This window comes from Balaenoptera musculus, chromosome 6, assembly GCF_009873245.2.
Source record: "Balaenoptera musculus isolate JJ_BM4_2016_0621 chromosome 6, mBalMus1.pri.v3, whole genome shotgun sequence".
In the NCBI taxonomy this organism is placed as follows: domain Eukaryota; kingdom Metazoa; phylum Chordata; class Mammalia; order Artiodactyla; family Balaenopteridae; genus Balaenoptera; species Balaenoptera musculus.
This window is the reverse complement of record NC_045790.1, coordinates 34,671,617-34,687,714: the sequence shown is the minus strand read 5'-3', so window position 1 is coordinate 34,687,714 and position 16,098 is coordinate 34,671,617. Positions and strand designations below refer to the sequence as shown.

The following is a 16,098-nucleotide window of genomic DNA, read 5'->3' as shown; positions in this document are numbered from 1 at the left end:
TCACAGCTCCAGATTCGGGACTCACAGGAGAATACACAGAACTTGGAGACCACAGTCAGAGACTATTGGGTGATGCTGCTTTATTATTTTGGCTACTGGGGGCCCCGGCCCATTTTCCCTATCATCTCCAAACTCAATTGGGCAGAGTCCCCTGGAGCCTCTTCCCTTGGCAGTCAAACCACCGAGTCAGGCTGAGGTTCTGGGGGTGGATGCAGACGCTGCGTCAAGACAGGTGAAACCTGGGAAAGGAAAGGTCCAAAGCCATGGTCATAGCTTGGAGATGAGGGTAAGGCCCAGGGGTTAGAGGCAAAGGCCAGATGAAAACCCGAGTTGGCATCAGAATTAGCAGTTGGGGTGGGGTTGAGATCAGCATCAGGGGTTGGGACTGAGGTCAGAGTCAGGGGTCAAATCAGGGGCAGAGTCAAAGCTCACACGAAGGCCTGGAGGTGACAGTCCCCATCAGCTTCCTGAAATTCCACTCGGATGACATTCCTCAGTAGTTTGCTTGAGAGTGGCTGTCAGTAGAACTGAGTACAGCATGATGTAGTGCTGGGTACCAGTGGCAATGCTAGGGGACAACAGGACCATGTGTTCAGAGGGCTTCTGACCCTAAGCTCCATCAGACAGCTGGAGGCTGGGCTTCCTGGGCCCCTTTCCCTCCATCCCATTCACCCAGACCCCTGGCCTTCTAGACCCCCAAACACTCACCTCCTCCAGGGTCTGGGCTTAGCAACAGTAGCAGCAGGAGGCTGCTGGTGGGTGAGGTTCCCTTCATGATGCTCAGCCTGGATACTTCCTTCTTTCTCCACCTCCTTCCCTACCTTTTATCTGGGTGCCTTTTACCTGGGGCACCAGGTGAGTCAGCGGCAGGTGAAGATGTATTGCTCATCCTGTGACACTCCTGGGCCCTAATTACCAGAGACCCCTGTGCCACAGACCCCTTCCTCTTTTAGGACTGTAATTTCCCATGGGCTCCTAAATCCTGGGCAGAGAAGCTGGGGAGGGGGGTTGTGCACGTGGGGACTGATGGTACAGTAACTGAGTAAGGGCGGCCAAGGATCCACAGTGGCATCCAATGATGGACATTCACACTCACATACTCATAGTTACACATTCACAGTCACACCTCACTCGATCAACCTCACATGGTCAGACAACCCCGGGTGGAATCATACAGTCCCAGTTATACTCAAAGTTCCACTCCCACACGGTTGTGTTTTCACAATCGTCCAACCACACAGTCACACTAGCACACCCAAATTCTGACGGGGGAGTTGTGGGTGGGCTGGGAGCAGATGGCAGGCCAGCACCAACTTGCCTTCATTTCCCCCTGCCCGCTTCCTGCCCTAGCCTGCTTGTCTTATCAGGAAAAATTGATGGGAATGGCTCCCTAAAGCAGGCCCTTCTGACTGAGGAGGAGTCTTGCCTGGGCCAGTCACATTCAAAGTGAGAAGCTGGGAGAAGGCCCTTTTTGGTGGTAATGGGTTGCCTTGGGGATACTGAGGTGTGGGTTGCTTTCCCCAGGAAGATGAGATAGGGAGGAAGGATGGGGTGGATAAGGAGGGCAGATGAGGGAAGATAAAAGTTCTTTGGTGCCAGGTTGCTGCTGTCCAACAGGTAAGAGACCCAAGAAATCTTACGTTCCTGTTTTTGCCTAGTCCTGTCCCAGACATGCCAGCCTCTTACCAGCAGGGGCCTGGGGTTTCCAGCCCCTGGCTTATTGAGACATCAGATTCAAGAGCTCAGTTACCTCTTCTTTGTTCTATTCAAATGCCAGTTTCTCTCTATTGTGGGCCTGGAAGAAACCCCCCCTCCCCAACCCCTACACCCTCTGCATCCCATCCTCTTGCTAAAGCCCCAGCCTCCCTTTACCTTCCTGTCCCTTCTTTTTAAATCCTATATCCAGCCCTCACCCCCTCTTCCCCTAGCCACCCACCTCCCCACCCAATGCAAAACTATTCCTCATCTTCCTTCTCCTGTCCTTTCCAGGAAGCTGGGGACAGCCTAGGGTGGGGGCAAGCTGCTAAGTTTAGTGCCCCTGGCACCCTGAAGAATTTCCCACTCCTGGTCTGGAGATTTGAACCCTCCTGTCCTGCTCTATATCTTAAACATAAACTGATCATCACCCAGTAATCCAGCCCTTATCTGGTTGTTGCAGGGGTGCCTTCTGCAGCCTTCTGCTCTGTCACCAGCTACCCTCTATGGGGCAGGCCTGCTCTTGGGACAGGGACTCACACCTCCCTGGGCATCTTTCTGCTGCAGGGCAGGCTGCAACAATCAGGAGCGACCATAAGCTCGGAGAGTAGGGACTAATCCCCCTCCCAGGCTGAACGACTCGAGCTTCTCCTCCCGCTCCTGTCCAGGGTAAGGCTTGGGGTGGGGGGGATCCTTCCCTGGAGTTTGTCTTATGGATACTCAGGGAATCTGAGTATCCTGAGGGATTCTGAGGTGTAGGCCCAGGGCTGGACACGGTACTCTTTTGTCAGGGTTCTCGATGTAGACATTGTGAGGGAATGCCTCAAGAGCCTGGGTCCACTCTTGAAGGTGGCCACAACCCAGAGGTCACTCATCTTGAATTTCTAGTACCAGAGGCCTTAGGGTCTCTCACCCACCCTCCAGTCTGGACTTGTACCCCAGAGCTCAGGTGCACCCACTGAGGCACCATCATCTTGTTACAAATCTTCAGCTGGCTGGCTGTCACACACTTCGGAGTCTTTCCTGGACCAGTCAATCCAGAGGCCTGGGAAGGAAGAAACAAATTCTTCCAGGTATGCACCCATCTCTCCCCTTTGGCTTCTCCAAAGATAGTGCCAAGTCTTTTTCCCAGCTACAACCCGCTATGGCAGGGTCAGCACCAGGCTGGAAGTTAGCTCTGACCCCACCCACAAACTGGGCTGTCCCTTTAACTTAATTCTGTGGTGCCCTCCCTGGTGCTGGGGCCAGTCCCTAACTGAAAGCAGGTCCACTAGGAGTCCCTGACCCTTCATCACTTCAGGAGCTAGTGGGTTTCAGCCCAACTCGGTGACAAGACAGAAAGGAAAGGTAGGGAGCAGTGGCCCTTGGGTTCTCCTAGGGAGGTTAAACTTCGGGGGGCTGATGCCAAGTATCTATGTACCTTTTTTTTTTTTTTTTGCTGCGCCACGCGGCATGCGGAATCTTAATTCCCCAACCAGGGATCGAACCCCTGCCCCCTGCAGTGGGAGCATGGAGTCTTATCCACTGGACCATCAGGGAAGTCCCTGATGCCAAGTATCTTTAAACTTGGGATCCAACTGGAGGAGCCAGAAGCTGGGGTGTTAACTGTAGGAAAGACCTCCAACAGTTCTAAGTCATTCCCCTATGGCAGGCCGAGGGTGGCAGCTTCTAGGAATCTTTCCCTCCTCTCACAGCCTACTTCCTACAACTATGCGCTTAAAATATTTTAGATCCACTCCCAGGAGGAGAAGATTCTTCAGGCACCTGGCAAAGTCCTGTCTAGGAGGAAGGTGGCAGCAGAGAGCTGGGATTGTGAGGATTTATGGATGTGGGGACAAGGCTGGGAGGAAGATAAAGCCAGGATTTAGCTCCCTCCATACAGGCCACTCACAGAGATGAGTGTGTGTGTGGTGGGGCGGGGGGCTTAGGTGGTGGAAGGCAATCACTGGTAGTAAGGGGAGGCCTGACTCTGATGAGGGGCCCTTACGAATAATGGGAGCCTGGACACGGACGGACACCCTATCAGGGAGAGAGGCCCTGTCAATACGGAAACAGCCGGCGTGGAGAGGGGCTCCCAGCCCGAATGGCGGCAGCGGCGGCAGAATCAGGAGGGCAGGACGGTGGCTTCGGTTTAAATCTTTAATGCACCGGCTGGCTGGGCAGTGGCAGCGGGGGTGCGGCGGGGGAGGCTGCGACCGGAGCGCTGGGGAGCAGTGCCCAGTCCGCTTGACAGACAGCTCATCAGGCCCCGCAGAGGCTCCAGCTTCTGCTCCCGAGGGTGCGCTGAGCTGTGGGGCGACCCGACACAGGCATGAGGCGAGGCGGGGCGGGGGCTCCCGGCTTCGCCGCGATCGGTTCTCGCGGACTGAGCCTCGTCCATGCCCCGGGCGGGTCCGCGGTATCGCAGCCCCCTCACCTCCGCTCCCTCCGCCACATGCGCAGCCAGGGGAAAAAGTAGAAACAGCCCCAGTAGATCCTGCAAAGAGAAGGCAGAGCCGGGCGGGGCGGGGCGGGGCTGACCCCACCGACTCCGCCCCTTGGACGCCTCGCCCCTCTCGTGGAAGGCTCCGCCCCGCCTTTTAGAGGCGGTTCCTCCAGCCCACGCCCCCTAAGAGGCCCCACCCCTCCCGCTTCTCCCGCCCCCAGAGAACTCGCGCCCTCCCCGCCCCTCCCCCACCACCCCGGAGCGGCTAGGTTCCTCCTCCGCAGAACCCCGCCTCCACTCACTCCTCCTCAGCCTCCAGCGCCACCTCGTATCTCCTCAATCCAGACATGTCCTGGGTTCCGAACGTCTCCTGGGGAGCGGCATGATTGGATCAAGGTTTCCCCAATCCCGGTTCCCTTCTCTGTCATTCTCTGGACCAGTCTGACTTGTTCTCGGGTAATATGAGACAGGTGCCCCCGGGAAGACTCAATTGCCACATCGGGACAGGGTTGGATTGAATATTTGGGAGGCACTAGACGTTAAGGGATTGGGAGGTCGGGCACCTCGGGGGCATGGGGCATTTAGGGGGTTAGAGCCAAAGGCCTTCGAGGTCATGGGGCTGGGATATTTGGGGCCCCGGGTGAGGATTTTCGGGGATTGGGGTCACCTGGAGGGGGGCTGAGGGGTCGGCGCAGCCTAAACGCCCACCCTCCCTGGCTCCACCCCGGAAACTGACCGGTACGTTACGTCACAGGGACACCGTCACGCGCTAGGGGTGGGGCTTACCTATTACCCGGAAGGGGCGGAGCCAGGGCATTTCTTCAGAGGAGGCGTAGTCCAGAAGGTGGAGCCAGAGCCTATCAATAAAGGGGTGGAGTCAGGGTTTATTACTAAGAGGCAGGGCATGGACCCTCTTTTGTAAGGGTGGAGTCAGATTTCGGAGCTCCACCCTGGGAAGACGGAGTCCTCAGCACCAGGCAGCAAGAAAAGAGCTTTGGGACTCTGTCTAGTACTGTTTTGCCAATTCCCTCTCCTCTCTGTCTTCTTGGCTTCTGCTCTGACAATTGCCTTTCTTGTCTGCCCCATTCTATTATGATTCTGGGCAGAGGAGGAATAGGGCTCCAGAGAGGGCCCAGTTTAGACAGGCCAGGCTATGGGAATACTTGTTGGCTGAGTGGCCTTGGTCAAGTCACTTCATGGTTAGAGGGTCACAGCCCTTCCTCTCTGAGCTGAGACCTCCTTTCATGTGATTTTTGTTCCTGCAGTCACTAATCAAAAAATATTTATCGAGTGACTACTATGTGCCGGGTGATGTGCTTGGGCATGAGGATACAGCACAGAAGACAGGCACAGATTCTGCCCTCAGAGAGCTTGTCATCTGGGTTGGAGGGGGAGGGGAATCAAAAGAGATAATAAGATCACTACAATAGACGAAGCTGACTGGCTGGGGGCAGTAGAGGGTGCTTTGGTAAAGCCAAGAAAGAGCAACTAACCCAGTGTGGGAGGTTGGAAATAGCTGCCCTGTTTGGTCTGGGGAGGGGGGTAGGGAGCCTTGTGGCTGGATGGTATGGGAGAGAATGACCAGAAATGAGTGAAGTAAAAGTTCCCTCAGGCTGAAGTGTGGAGAATAGATTCACCTATCCTCTTCCCACCATCCCACAACTCCTTTCCCCTCTCATACCTATCTTCCCTTGCCTGGGCTACATACAGACAGGTGACAGACAGATCCATGGATGCCAGTGGGAAGCATTGCAGTCTGGGCATGGAGAAGCTGTGCTTCCACCGCACTCACCCTCACTTACACTCACACTCACAGTGACACTCCTGCCCTGCTGCAGCTGGGTCAAGTCTGGTGCACGGGAGCAGGAGGCCTGGTCCCCAGGGCTTCAGTAATTCACATCCCTTCACTCAGATGCAGGGCTCTGTCTGTTGTATACTAAAGAATTTGGCTTTTGTCCCTGTTCCTGAGAGGGAGACTCTAAATCTTTGGAATATCTCAAGTAATACGAGTGTCTTTGTTATCTATGAGCCTCTTGGGTCACACCTGAGTTGATGCTAAATGAGGTGACTTGGGATGAGGCCTGGTCAGCAGAAAGACCAACCATTTCATTGCAGAATTGGGGCTTTGAGCCAATCTGTCAGAGGAGATCGAGTCATGTTGCCAACAATTCATTCATGCCTATGTATGAAATCTCAGTAAAAACTCTGGACACCAAAGCTCATGGAACTTCCTGGTTGGTGAACACGTTGATGTACTGGGAGGGTGACATGCCCTTTGTGTCTCCATGGGGAGAGAGCATGGGAGCTCTGTGCTGAGACTCTCCTTGTGTGTCTTTTCATTTGGATGTTCCTGATACGTATACTTTATAAAAAACTAGTTGTCAGTATAGCACTTCTGAGTTCTGTGAGTCATTCTAGTGAGCTATTGGACCTGAGGGGGGTTTGAAGACCTCTGGACTTGTAACTAGTTAGGCAGAAATGCAGGTGGCCTGGGGACCCCACTTGTGACTGGCATCTCAAGTGGGGGCAGGCTTGTTGGGACTGTGCCCTTAAACCTGTGGAGTCTAACACTAGCTCTGGGTAGTTAGTGTCTGAATTGAATCGCAGTACATGAGTTGGCAGCAGAATACCTTTCCACTGAGTGCACTCCCCACTGTCTCCATCTATCTGGAACCTTTTTTCCCTTTCATAACTCCTTAGTAGCCTCCCTGTCCCCATTTCCCACTCTTTGTCTTTAGCTCTGAGAACTCAGCACTCAACATTTTGGACAAGGGAAGGGGGTTGCATTGTCCCTGTTAGGGGAAGGTTTGCAGTGTCGTCCCCTTGAAGGCATTTGAACATCAGTTTTAAGACTAGGGGTCAGAGCTTGGTTCAGGATTAGAGGTCAGAGCAAGGTCGGGGGGGCCTCCCTCTTTCCCAGGTTTCTTCTTACTCCCACCTCTTCTCTGTGGTCCTAAGACTACTGGAGTGGGAAAGATGGGACCCAGCTGGTCCCCCAGATTCCCTGAGGACAATCACAAGTAGCAGGGTAAGGCTGGAGAAGATCTCCTCCCAGGTCTCCCTAGGCCTATCACAGTGACTACACATCCATCATCTGAGACCTACTCCTCTCTTGGACAAGCAGGGCTAAAGGGAAAGTTCTTTGGAAGCAGGTCCAGCTCCCATATCTCACATCTCAGGACTCTAGGGCTTCACCCTTCTGGCCCAGCCATTACTGTCCCTCTCCCCCATTATTTTCCTATGCCCCGAACTGAGTCAGAGAAGTATTGATAGCATGAGGGGAACCTGGCTTAGAACACCCCCTTCTGCCATGCCTTCCCTATCCTGGGAATTGAGAGGGGATTTCTGAGGAGAGGGGCTGGTTAGCTCACAGGGACACAAGGAAACTAGAGATGAGGGAGGGGAGCAAGTGTTTCCCCCACCTGATGAGAGGGACCCAAGAGACAGAGACCAGAGGAGGAGACCTCGCAGGAGACACCAGTTGTGGAGTGCTATTCTGTTTCCCATTCGCAGCCCTAGAGCATATGATGTGACAAACTTAACTGTGAGCCCTTTTTTGTCTGCTTTATCTTTCCATCATCCATCCATCCATTTATCAATTGATCGATCCGTCCATCCATGTGTCCATATGTCTCCCCATCTTTGTCTCTTCATCGGTCCATTCTCCCATCTTGCCTTTCATCTATCTTTTCACATCTTCCTCTTCATTTATTCATCTGTATGTTTAACCATTAGCTGTCTATTTAATGCATCCATTCATCTATTTATCAGTTATGGTAATAATGAACATTTGTTGATACTTAAGTGCCATGCACCATGCTAAATGCTCTAAAATCATTTTCTCATGACAAATCTATGAAGTAGAATGCTGTGAGTGATGTTTTTGTTCATGCAGACACCTTTTTATACTCCCTTTTCTGGTTCCTTTAGGGAATTTCTCTCTCACTTCATGTGGTCTTGGTGGCTGTGTTCACCATAGCGATCTGATCAAAGTACTCCATTCCCTGGCCACTGTAATATATTGAAGAACTGAGTATGTGTCACAAGCACAGTTCAAAGCTTTTCATGAGCTTTGATGTTAGGAGAAAGAGGCCTTCTGTTTTGGATCACTCACTATACAAATGTGGACTTGAGGCTTCCAGTGGCCATATTTTCTGCTGCTAGAAGATCACCTGTCTATAACAGGAATGAGGCCTCCACATAAAAAGAATTAGAGAGAAGTCAAGTTAAAAGATGGAGATAACATCATTTGAATCCCTGGGTCCAACCAGTGCTGAAGTAGACCAAATCTTAATCTAGTTATGTGATATGACAAATTTAACTTTTTGCTTAAGCTACTTTAAGTTGGATTTTTGTCATTCACAATAGAAAGAGCCCTAGATAATGATCATTGTATTATTATCCCCATTTTACAGACGAGTAAACTAAGATCCAGAGAGATTAATTTACCCAATGTTTCACCGCTTATAAATGGCAGAACATTGGTACATATTTGGAGCAAAACTCTGATATACTACCCATATATGTCTGTCCATCTGTTGGTTCAATCCATCTATCTATCCATCCATCCCAGTTATTTATTTATCTGACCATCCTTCAATGCTAAGACACCAAAGGCAATAAGACTTGCCAACTCCAGTTTGAGGCTGGGTTTGGATCAGAGGTTAGCAAACTTTTTTGTTAAAGGTTCAGCTAATAAATAAGGTTTTGCAGGCCATACTGTCTCTGTAGTCACTTCTCAGCTTTGCTGCTGTAGCCCCAAAGCAGCCATAGACAACATGTAAATGAACAGGCATGGCTATATTCCAATAAAGTTTTATTTACAAAAACAGGCAGCAGGCTGGCTGGGCCATAGTTTGCCAATCACTGATCTGGATCAGTGGGGAAGACACATACGTTCTGTCATTGTTGGGAACATGAGTAGGGAATGGAAACGTATATTCCTTGCATTTGCCATTCCTAATGTAGTGGAAACAACAGGGTTTTTATACTCAAACTCTTGTATTTGAATTTGGTTTTAGAACCCTGGACAGTCGAGGGAACGGGATCTGTAAAATGGAAATAATATGTATCTTGTGAGGTAGTCCATGTGCCTGACTCACAGTGGGTGGGCATTCAGTGGTAGTTAGGTTCATCCCCTTTTCTCATTCATCACCTCCCGTATATTACCAGCATCAGGAGGCCTCTCTCTTTTTAGGGTGTCCTGGGTTGCAGTGAGGATAGTTCAATCTGGCTTGAACTCAGGAGTTCAGGAGCCCAACTTCTAAGAATGCGCTTTCATACAAGTTATATAGATTAAGCTCTTGCAAACTCCAAATTTCTCTTTTTAGTAGCTCTACCCTAACTCTTGTCCGTACTGTTCCACAACTGTAACCACTCCAGTGCCCAGCAAAACAAAAGGCTCTCTAGTCAACAGGCCCCATTAGACTGAGAGGCAGTTTAGGTACCTTCTTTTATTAAGTCCACCATTCAGGATATTACCCTGATCCCCAGGTGGCTTTTTAACCTATTTCTTCCAAACAAATACTCTTCTCTAGGAGGAAAGATTGTGTCCATGTGCGTCTTTGTGTCTGTGTGCCCATGACGGTGTGTGTGTAATTGTGTATGTGTGTCTATATGTTCCCTTGTGTCCATACTGTGATTATATGCTTAAATGTCTGTGGTGTGTCCTTGGTAGATGTGAGTGATTGGCTGTGTGATTGATTATATGCCTGTGTATGTGTGTGTGTATGGACGTATGTATGTGGGCAAGGGTGTCCCCACTTTTGTGTTTGTATGTGTGTTCTGTTTAATCCATCCCATTGTGGCTCTCAACCTCACAAGGCCTGCAGGGGGCATCCAGTGCATAGGGAAAGGGGATGCGAGGCTCCCGGCCTGTGCCCCAACCTCATGGGGCCTGCAGAGGGGATCTAGTGTCTAGAGAAAAATGGGTTGTGTGGCCTGTGGAAGTGAGGCTCTGGTCTGAGGAGCCTGGGCTCTCTTATTCCAGAAAGGAGCTGGAAATGAGCTGGAAATGAGCAAGAAGCCTGATGACTCAGCTTCTGAAAGTCCCTGATCCTAGGAGGGGGTCTGCTTCACCCCGCAAATCCTTCTCCAAACCCTCTGTCCGTATCCAGAGGGTCCCGGCCCAGCCTGCAGGGCAGAGCTTGTCCCTTTAGTCCGAGTGTGGGTAGGATATTGCACAGCACTTCTGGAGGTGACTGGACATCAGGATGGGGGGAAGTCTTGAGCAACAGTACACCCTCCTTCTCTGCCTCCTGCCCTCAGCAGCTTGAAGGACTGCCTCAGCCACTGCCGGGATTTCCTGAACACCCCCTCTCCTTCATTTTCTGCAGTTTGGGCCGCTCTGGGCCCCAGGGTTTCTGAGCCTGGACTGAGCTTTCTCAGGAGACGTGCAAGAAACGAGGGCCTCTGAAACCAAGCAGAAGGTGACCTGTGTCGCTGGTGATGAGCCTGGGGGGTCTAGGGGGGCCAGAGGGAAGGCAAGGGAGGCTACATGTAACAGGGAGCTCTGCAGAGCCTTGAGGATGGGTGAGGCAGGAGGTAGGACATTCCAGGGGGAATGAACAGCAAGCACAGAGGCTCAGGAGGGACAGGGCTTTGTGATTGATCCTGATGTGGGTGAGGCAGCGGAAGGCAAGTGGTGTGAGAAGCTATGTATGTGGGGGTAACCCCTGGGGTACTTGGGGCACCTCCTGGTGATGCCATGCCCAGTGGTCAAAGTTCATGGAAGACCCCTGTAACCTTAATCAGGCAGGACCATCAGGGACCAGTATTCCCTGGGCATGAAGGTTTGGGTCCCTTAGCAGGCATAGAATGTCAACCAGCTGAAGTGCCAGTTGGAGGTAAAGGGAATGAATCATAGAGGAAGTGTGGCAAACAGAATTTAAGATTCCTCCCTCATGCTGTGCACGTCCTGTTTAATCTCCTCGCTTTGAGGGGATCCCCTTGGCCTGTGAATATGATGGGATATCAGTGATGTGGTTAGATTATGCTATATGGCAAAAATGAAGGGGCTTTGCAGATGTAATTAAGGACTCAAAATCAGTTGACTTTGAGTTAGTCAAAAGGGAGATTACCCTGGGTGGGCCTGACCTAATCAGGTGAGCCCTTTAAAAAAGTGTCTAGGGCTAAGAAAAAGCAGCAGCAGATGCTCTCATGTTGCCCTTGGAGAAGCAAACTGCCATGTTGTGAAGAGGGCCATGGAGCAGGGAGTTGCAGGCAGCTCTAGGAACTCAGGGCTTCAGTCCTAAAACCACAACTGTCAACACCCAGTGAATTTGAAAGAGGACTCAGAGCCTGAGATGAGATGGCAGCCTGGCTGACACCTGAGATCAGCCTGGTGAGGCCCTGAGCAGAGGACCCAGTTAACCTGTACCCAGACTGTTGACCCACAGAAACTGTGAGATAATAAATCTGGATTGTTCGAAGCTGCTGAATTTGTGGTGATTTGTTACACAGCAATAGAAAACTAATATAAGAAAGAAGTAATAAATTCTAGTTAAGCCCCAGGACTAGTTTCAGAACTACTGACTACAGCTTTTATTCATATTTCCTTCCTGGCTCTGAAATGTCTCCATTTCTTTAACTGACTCTTCTTTTCTTTCATCCTCCTTTATTCCATTCTTGAATATAGGTTGTTGTGGAAATATTACTACTACTCACCAAGATTCTGGTTTGCTTCTCCTCCTGGCAGTTGCTCCCTTGTAGTTAGGCATGGAGGTATGACCCACTTCGGCCAATGAAATGCGTGCAGAAATGGCATGTGCCATTTGTGGATAGAAGCATTTAAGGAAGGGTTCCCCTTGCTGTCTTGCCTGGCTGGAGTCATCATGGAAACATGTGTTGAGATGAAAGAACATGCCAAGAGATCAAAGCAGCCTGGAATGTTGAGCCACCACATGGAGTACAGCTGTGCTAGAGATCGCCTAGACACACAGCAGCCTTGGTATGTGTGCAGCATAGAATTTTGTTGTGTTCAGCCACTCAGATTTAGGCGTCATTTGTTATTGCAGCATCACCCAACCTGTCCTGACCAATCAGGTGTGCTGCTGGTGGTCACCAGGTGTTGTAGAATAGAGAGATGAGATTACAGCAAAACTAGAGGAGGAATGGATGTCATTCTGAGTTCTTGGATTTAGATTTGGCCTTTGCTATGGGCTGAACTGTGTCCCCTAGAATTCATATGTTGAAGCCCTAACCCTCAATGTGACTGTATCTAGAGATAGGGTATTTAGGAAGTAATTTAGGTTAAATGAGATCATAAGGGTAGGGCTCTAGTCTTATAGGACTGTGGCCTTCAAAGAAGAGGAAGAGAGAGAGAGATCTCTGCCATGTGAGGACCTAGTAAGAAGGTGGTCATCTACATGCCAGGAAGAGAGCTCTCAATAGAAACCTACCATGCTGGCACCTTGACGTTGAACTTCTAACCTCCAGAACTGTGAGAAAATAAATTTCTGTTGTTTAAGCCACTCAGTCCATGGTATTTTAATATGGCAGCCCAAGCTAAGACAGGTGTGGTAATTGCTAAGGCTCTGAAGAGTCTCTCTTTGGGGAGCAGTGAATCTTTTTGGTTGTATAAACAAAAGTGATCTTATGTTAGGTGATACCCTTAAAATATTAAGTCTGGGGTTTGGGAAGAAGGATGCATGTGATGTTGGACAGCCGTAGGGTGGACTATCAAGGTATTTATCTTTTTTTTCACTGCCCACAATCTTAACCCCTTTCTGTGTTTGAGGAATTTCCTATTATATTAGTCTTACCAGTAGATCTTGCCTTCCATTGTAGAATCCCCAAAGGATTACATTCAGCTCCCTGAATCCCAAGAAAATATCTGTCTTGCTTACTATTGTACCATGAGCACCCAGAACAGTGCCTGGCGTGAATAACTATTTCTAGGTTCCAGACAGTGATGTAGCATCACTTTAGACACAAGGGTTTGCCAGGGCTGGGACTCTATGTCATGGCGGCCCTAAGGCCACTGGGGACCCTATGTTAACAGATGCTCTGACACTTAGGGCTGCCATGCCAAGAGGTGCCATTTACATAGACTACATGGAAAATGGTGTTCCTGGAGTGGTGCATCACTGCTGTCCTGCCTGACAGGCTTGGGTGTTCCTGACAGTGATAGGATTTCCCAAGAGGAATGGTGACCTGATAGTAATGGGGGGACCTTGACATGAATGGGGCTCCTGTCAGCAGTGGGGACACCAATAGGTGTTGGGATGTCCTGCCAGGATTCCTGAATTGATGGAGAGCTTTACAGTGTTGGGTCCCTGGTAGGAAAGGGTGTCTTCCTCTTGGGGGAGGATCCTTGAATTGATGGTCTGACAGGTATGAGGTCGGCAAGGTGATTGAGGTTTTGATGGTAATGAGTCCAGATTTCCAGTGAGTGTGATTCTGAGATCCAGAACTCTGGGGGGTGGGGTGGGGGGGGGTGCGTCCTGTTGGCTGATAGGGCAGTGTCGAAGCTGCTGGGGTTACAGCCATCCTACTTCGGCCGGGTTGGAGCCCAGGGCAGCTCATGTCTTATGCTTCCCCTCCGGAGCCATGGAAGACTCAAAGGTCCTAGGAATAGAAGTGGGCTGGGAGGTCTGACTCCCCCATCTACTCTGATCCTCAGAGGTTCCACCCCATGCTTGGCCCCTCAGAAGCGGGTCCTTCAGGATCTGATCCCACCCTTGCAGTCCCCAGAAGCTCTGCCCTGCAGGGGCCCCAGCCAGGCTGGCTCAGAGGCCCCCTGAGAGACCCACTCCTTCCAGAAGTCCTGCCCACAGAACCCCTAGTCCTTCCTCTATCCCTACCCTCCAGATCCCAGCCCTGCCCTCCATTCCTCCTTTCCTTTCAACATTACCAGGTCCTGGCCTCTGCTATTCCCCTGGGAATGGAGGTAAGAAGGTGGGCATAGTTGTAGGCTGAGCCCCTTCTCCACTGCTCCACTCCTGGAAAATCTGAGGCCTGAGCAGACCTTGAGAACCTGTGCCCACTTCCTCCTGGAGGCTCTGGGGAAGCAGGCTCCCCTTCTGCTGGAGAGGCCGGCCCAGGAAGCCTCCAAGGGGCATATCTGTGTCTGAGCTCAAGCACTGGGGTCCTGCCTGAGACCTTCAGCTTCTTCTCTTGTTTTTTCCCAGCTCTTCCTAGGAAGCCAAGCCTTTCTACCCCATCTGGACATCCCAGCCCCCAGCCCTCAGCCTAAGTGCTACCCGTCAGGCAGACGGGCTGCAGTCTCAGCTTTGCCACTCACCAGTTGAGTGGACTTGGGAGATCACTCTACCTCTCTGTGCCTCAATTTCCTCATACATAGAATGGGACTAGTGATCCCCACCTCATAGGGTTGTTTGAGGATACAATGATAATGCACATAAGGGACTCAGCTTGGAGCCTGGCACATGGTCAGCACCTCAAAGGAACGGTTTTCCCTGTTGTCTGAGGGCCACTTCCTCAGACCTGCACCTGCTGTACTATTTCCCATTTTTATTTAGGAGGTGGATCAACTCAGAGAGGTGGTATGTGTGGTAGCTAAGAGTCAGATTCTGGAGCCCGTCTGCCCAGCCAAGACCCCCAGCTCTGCCACTTTACCGGCCATCCAGCCTGGGTAAGTCATTTAACCTCTGCACCTCAGTTTCCTCAGCTGCAACATAAGAATGATGATAGCACTTAAAGCAGTGCCCAGCACCTAGTAAGCACTAGTGGTGATAGAGCTAGTACTACAGAGCCAAGTCCTCCCACGTGGACAAAGTCACAGGGGCCATCATGAAAGTTCTCTGACCAGAAAAGTGCCTGTTTCTTCTGACAGAGGGCCTCTTGGAGGAAACTCCCCACTTGGGAGTCCTGCTCCCTTGTGAAGCTCTTATTCCCAAGGTTTTCTGGCTGTTTCTGAGTTTCCCGGAGGCCAGAGAAGGGAATATGTGGTGGAGGCTTGCTGAGAAATTGAACATGAGATGATGAAAATCTGATCAAAACCGTATGGAGCTGGCTCTGACCAAACACTTAGCCATGTAACCGAGACAGCCCCCACCCCGAGAGCTGGATGTGCTCCAGGTGTGAGTGGTGGTGGGGTAATCGTGGGAAAGGGTCATGTTCAATTCCATTTTCTGTTACTCAAATGTGTACTAGGCCTTGTTCTGTGCCAGGCCCTGGGCAGAGCAATGTTGGCAATGGCAGTTCCCTGGGAACTCTATCAGGGAGCCTGTTTTGTTTTTGGGCCGAGAGGCTTGTGTGATCTCAGTTCCCCGACAAGGGATTGAATTGGGGTCCCGGCAGTGAAAGCGCCAAGTCCTAACCACTGGACCATCAGGGAATTCCCCCGTGGACCGGAAGCTTTTTGTCCACCATAGAGGTGGACAAAAAGGCTGGGAGCTCCCTAAGTAGGGATGTCAGGTCCCTTTAGGGAGATGTTGGCTGCTGGGACCACAGGACTTCAGGTAGGGGGGTGTCACTCAGCTGCCCGCCTTAAACCTGTAGCAAGTGCCGTGTGCCCGAGTGAGGAAGGTGTCTACTTAGAGGCAGGCAGCAAGGCCCCCATATCCTGGTTAGGGAGCTAGGAGTCCACCCCACCCCTCAGAGAGCGGGCAGCTTCATCACTGTCAGGTAGGCAGGTCCGTCAGAACTTGGAATAAATAAAGACTCAACACTTGTCAGTGAATCATAGTGAAACAGGGCAGGTGTTGATTAGATGAAATCAGAGTACTGAGAATGTTTCAGCGGATCAGGACAAGTCACAGATTGCTGGGCTCAGCCCTCCTGTGTCTGGCAGGGAGATAAGGGAAAAAGACCTAGTGTCCGGGAGGGTTGGTGGCTGGGGGTGGGAAAAACAGGGAAGGAGAAAGCCGGGAGGAAAGGCACTGGCCGGAGAAGAGGTGGGGAGGGCTCAGGCTTCTTCGAAATTCTTCACCCTCCAGGCCTCCAGGGTCCAGCAGGGGGCTGTTCCAGCCACTTCACCAGCACCTGGATTATTTTCTTTCTTCCTGAACCTCAGC

At 51.1% G+C, this 16,098-nt stretch overlaps 2 protein-coding genes and 1 long non-coding RNA gene across 3 annotated transcripts; 1 reads left to right on the top strand and 2 right to left on the bottom strand.

The window, feature by feature from the left end:
* Nucleotides 1-92: 92 nt before the first annotated feature.
* CCL27 (C-C motif chemokine ligand 27) lies at nucleotides 93-1,225 on the bottom strand. The gene is given in 4 exon segments (XM_036854135.1): nucleotides 93-139; nucleotides 142-239; nucleotides 433-568; nucleotides 709-1,225. Coding segments are annotated over 4 exon segments (348 nt in total). The 5' UTR covers nucleotides 776-1,225.
* Nucleotides 1,226-3,823: 2,598 nt separating this feature from the next.
* On the bottom strand, nucleotides 3,824-5,125 carry LOC118897371. Its single transcript, XM_036856512.1, has 4 exons — nucleotides 4,788-5,125; nucleotides 4,423-4,490; nucleotides 4,112-4,171; nucleotides 3,824-3,983 (listed from the first exon to the last, which is right to left on the bottom strand). The coding sequence occupies exons 2-4, from the start codon at nucleotides 4,467-4,469 to the stop codon at nucleotides 3,827-3,829; spliced, it is 264 nt and encodes an 87-aa protein (XP_036712407.1). The 5' UTR covers nucleotides 4,470-4,490; nucleotides 4,788-5,125; the 3' UTR covers nucleotides 3,824-3,826.
* LOC118897373 lies at nucleotides 4,468-16,098 on the top strand. Its single transcript, XR_005020408.1, has 3 exons — nucleotides 4,468-4,576; nucleotides 14,602-14,714; nucleotides 16,021-16,098. It is a non-coding gene; the product is annotated as an uncharacterized LOC118897373 (long non-coding RNA).

Coding starts and splice junctions, on each gene's coding strand:
- LOC118897371 (XM_036856512.1), bottom strand. CDS start 4,469: ATGTCTGGATTGAGGAGATACGAGGTGGCGCTGGAGGCTGAGGAGGA. Junction 4,172..4,422: donor GCGCTGGAGGCTGAGGAGGA/GTGAGTGGAGGC, acceptor TTCTCTTTGCAG/GATCTACTGGGGCTGTTTCT. Junction 3,984..4,111: donor ATGTGGCGGAGGGAGCGGAG/GTGAGGGGGCTG, acceptor GTCGCCCCACAG/CTCAGCGCACCCTCGGGAGC.